General features: G+C 37.7%; 1 protein-coding gene across 1 annotated transcript in view; it reads left to right on the forward strand.

The window, feature by feature from the left end:
• The window catches only part of LOC145419068 (glucose dehydrogenase [FAD, quinone]-like), a 26247-nt gene that overhangs the window by 16228 nt on the left and 7519 nt on the right, over window positions 1-2500 (forward strand). Inside the window, exons 5-6 of the mRNA XM_080287312.1 lie at window positions 126-260; window positions 1089-1210. Coding sequence (XP_080143438.1) covers window positions 126-260; window positions 1089-1210 — 257 coding nt within the window. The remainder of the gene's footprint in view (window positions 1-125; window positions 261-1088; window positions 1211-2500) is intronic.

The raw sequence follows: 2500 nt of genomic DNA on the forward strand, positions 1-2500 counted from the left end.
ATTATTACTACTACTACTACTACTACTACTACTATTACTATTATTATTATTACTACTACTACTACTGCTACTGCCATTATCATCATCATCATTATTATTATTATTATTATTATTATTCTCCACAGTCAAATACCACAGTACTGGCGGGTATTTAACGGTACAGGAGGCGCCATGGAGGACCCCCCTGGCCACGGCGTTCGTTGAGGCGGGCGTGGAGATGGGCTACGAAAACCGCGATTACAATGCCGAATATCAAACCGGTGAGTGGATGGCTGGGTAGATAGATAGCTGGATAGATGAAGAATAGGTGGGTAGGTTGGTGGATAGATAGATAGAAGGATGGGTGAAGTACAGATAGATAGAAATATACGTAGTGAGATGGATTGCATTGAGTGATATTAAAACTGTGATTAGAATGCCGAAGATCAAACAGGTGAGTGGATGGATGGGTAGGTGGATCTATCTGTCTATTTGTCTGTCTGTCTGTCTGTCTGTCTCTCTCTCTCTCTCTCTCTATCCATCTATCTATCTATCTATCCATCTATCTGCCGTATGTATCTATCTATCTGTCTATCTATCTGCTGTATGTATGTATGTCTATCTATCCATTATCTGTCTATCTGTCTATATCAGCCATCCTTTCTACCTATCTATATATATCTATGTATCAGTCTATCTATCTATCCATCTATCTATCCATCTATCTATCCATCTATCCATCTATCTATCCATCTATCTATCCATCTATCTGTCTATCTATCTATCTATCCATCTATCTATCCATCTATCTATCTATCTGTCTATCTATCAGCCAGCCTTTCTACCTATCTATATATATCTATGTATCAGTCCATCTATCTATCTATCCATCTATCTATCCATCTATCTATCTATCCATCTATCTATCTATCCATCTATCCATCTATCTATCAATCCATCTATCTATCTATCCATCTATCTATCTATCCATCTATCTATCCATCTATCTATCTATCCATCTATCTATCTATCTATCTATCCATCTATCTTTCCATCTATCTATTTATCTATCCATCTATCCATCCATCTATCTATCTATCTATCTACAGGGTTTATGATTCCACAAGGGACTCTCCGTAGAGGGTCGAGATGCTCCACAAGTAAAGCGTTTATTCGGCCAGTGAGGCTGCGCCCTAACCTACACGTGGCCATGTACGCGTTTGTGACCAAGGTAAGTCTGTGTACGTTTGTGTGTACGTGATGGGGATTGTGTGTACGTGTGCGTGAGGGAAGGGGTAAGAAGTGAGAGAGAGATGGGAGGGATTGGAGGAAAGGGAGGGGAGGTGTGTGTGTGTGTGTGTGTGTGTGTTTTAATATTGGAAGGATTTATGTAACACAGAAGAGGACAGTAAGGTGTAATAAACCAAATAAATCACTTAGGAAAAGGTGTTAGGGAGCTTTATGCAGAGTATGGTGATATTGGAAGGATTTATGTAACACAGAAGAGGACAGTAAGGTGTAATAAACAAAATTAATCACTTAGGAAAAGGTGTTAGGGAGCTTTGTGCAGAGTATGGTGATATTGGAAGGATTTATGTAACACAGAAGAGGACAGTAAGGTGTAATAAACAAAATAAATCACTTAGGAAAAGGTGTTAGGGAGCTTTATGCAGAGTATGGTGATATTGGAAGGATTTATGTAACACAGAAGAGGACAGTAAGGTGTAATAAACAAAATAAATCACTTAGGAAAAGGTGTTAGGGAGCTTTATGCAGAGTATGGTGATATTGGAAGGATTTATGTAACACAGAAGAGGACAGTAAGGTGTAATAAACAAAATAAATCACTTAGGAAAAGGTGTTAGGGAGCTTTATGCAGAGTATGGTGATATTGGAAGGATTTATGTAACACAGAAGAGGACAGTAAGGTGTAATAAACAAAATAAATCACTTAGGAAAAGGTGTTAGGGAGCTTTATGCAGAGTATGGTGATATTGGAAGGATTTATGTAACACAGAAGAGGACAGTAAGGTGTAATAAACAAAATAAATCACTTAGGAAAAGGTGTTAGGGAGCTTTATGCAGAGTATGGTGATATTGGAAGGATTTATGTAACAGAAGAGGACAGTAAGGTGTAATAAACCAAATAAATCACTTAGGAAAAGGTGTTAGGGAGCTTTATGCAGAGTATGGTGATATTGGAAGGATTTATGTAACACAGAAGAGGACAGTAAGGTGTAATAAACCAAATAAATCACTTAGGAAAAGGTGTTAGGGAGCTTTATGCAGAGTATGGTGATATTGGAAGGATTTATGTAACACAGAAGAGGACAGTAAGGTGTAATAAACAAAATAAATCACTTAGGAAAAGGTGTTAGGGAGCTTTATGCAGAGTATGGTGATATTGGAAGGATTTATGTAACACAGAAGAGGACAGTAAGGTGTAATAAACCAAATAAATCACTTAGGAAAAGGTGTTAGGGAACTTTATGCAGAGTATGGTGATATTGGAAGGATTTAT

The sequence above is a fragment of the Coenobita brevimanus genome, chromosome 117 (assembly GCF_032717465.1).
Source record: "Coenobita brevimanus isolate Jiangsu-jjx chromosome 117, ASM3271746v2, whole genome shotgun sequence".
NCBI classification, from domain to species: Eukaryota; Metazoa; Arthropoda; class Malacostraca; order Decapoda; family Coenobitidae; genus Coenobita; species Coenobita brevimanus.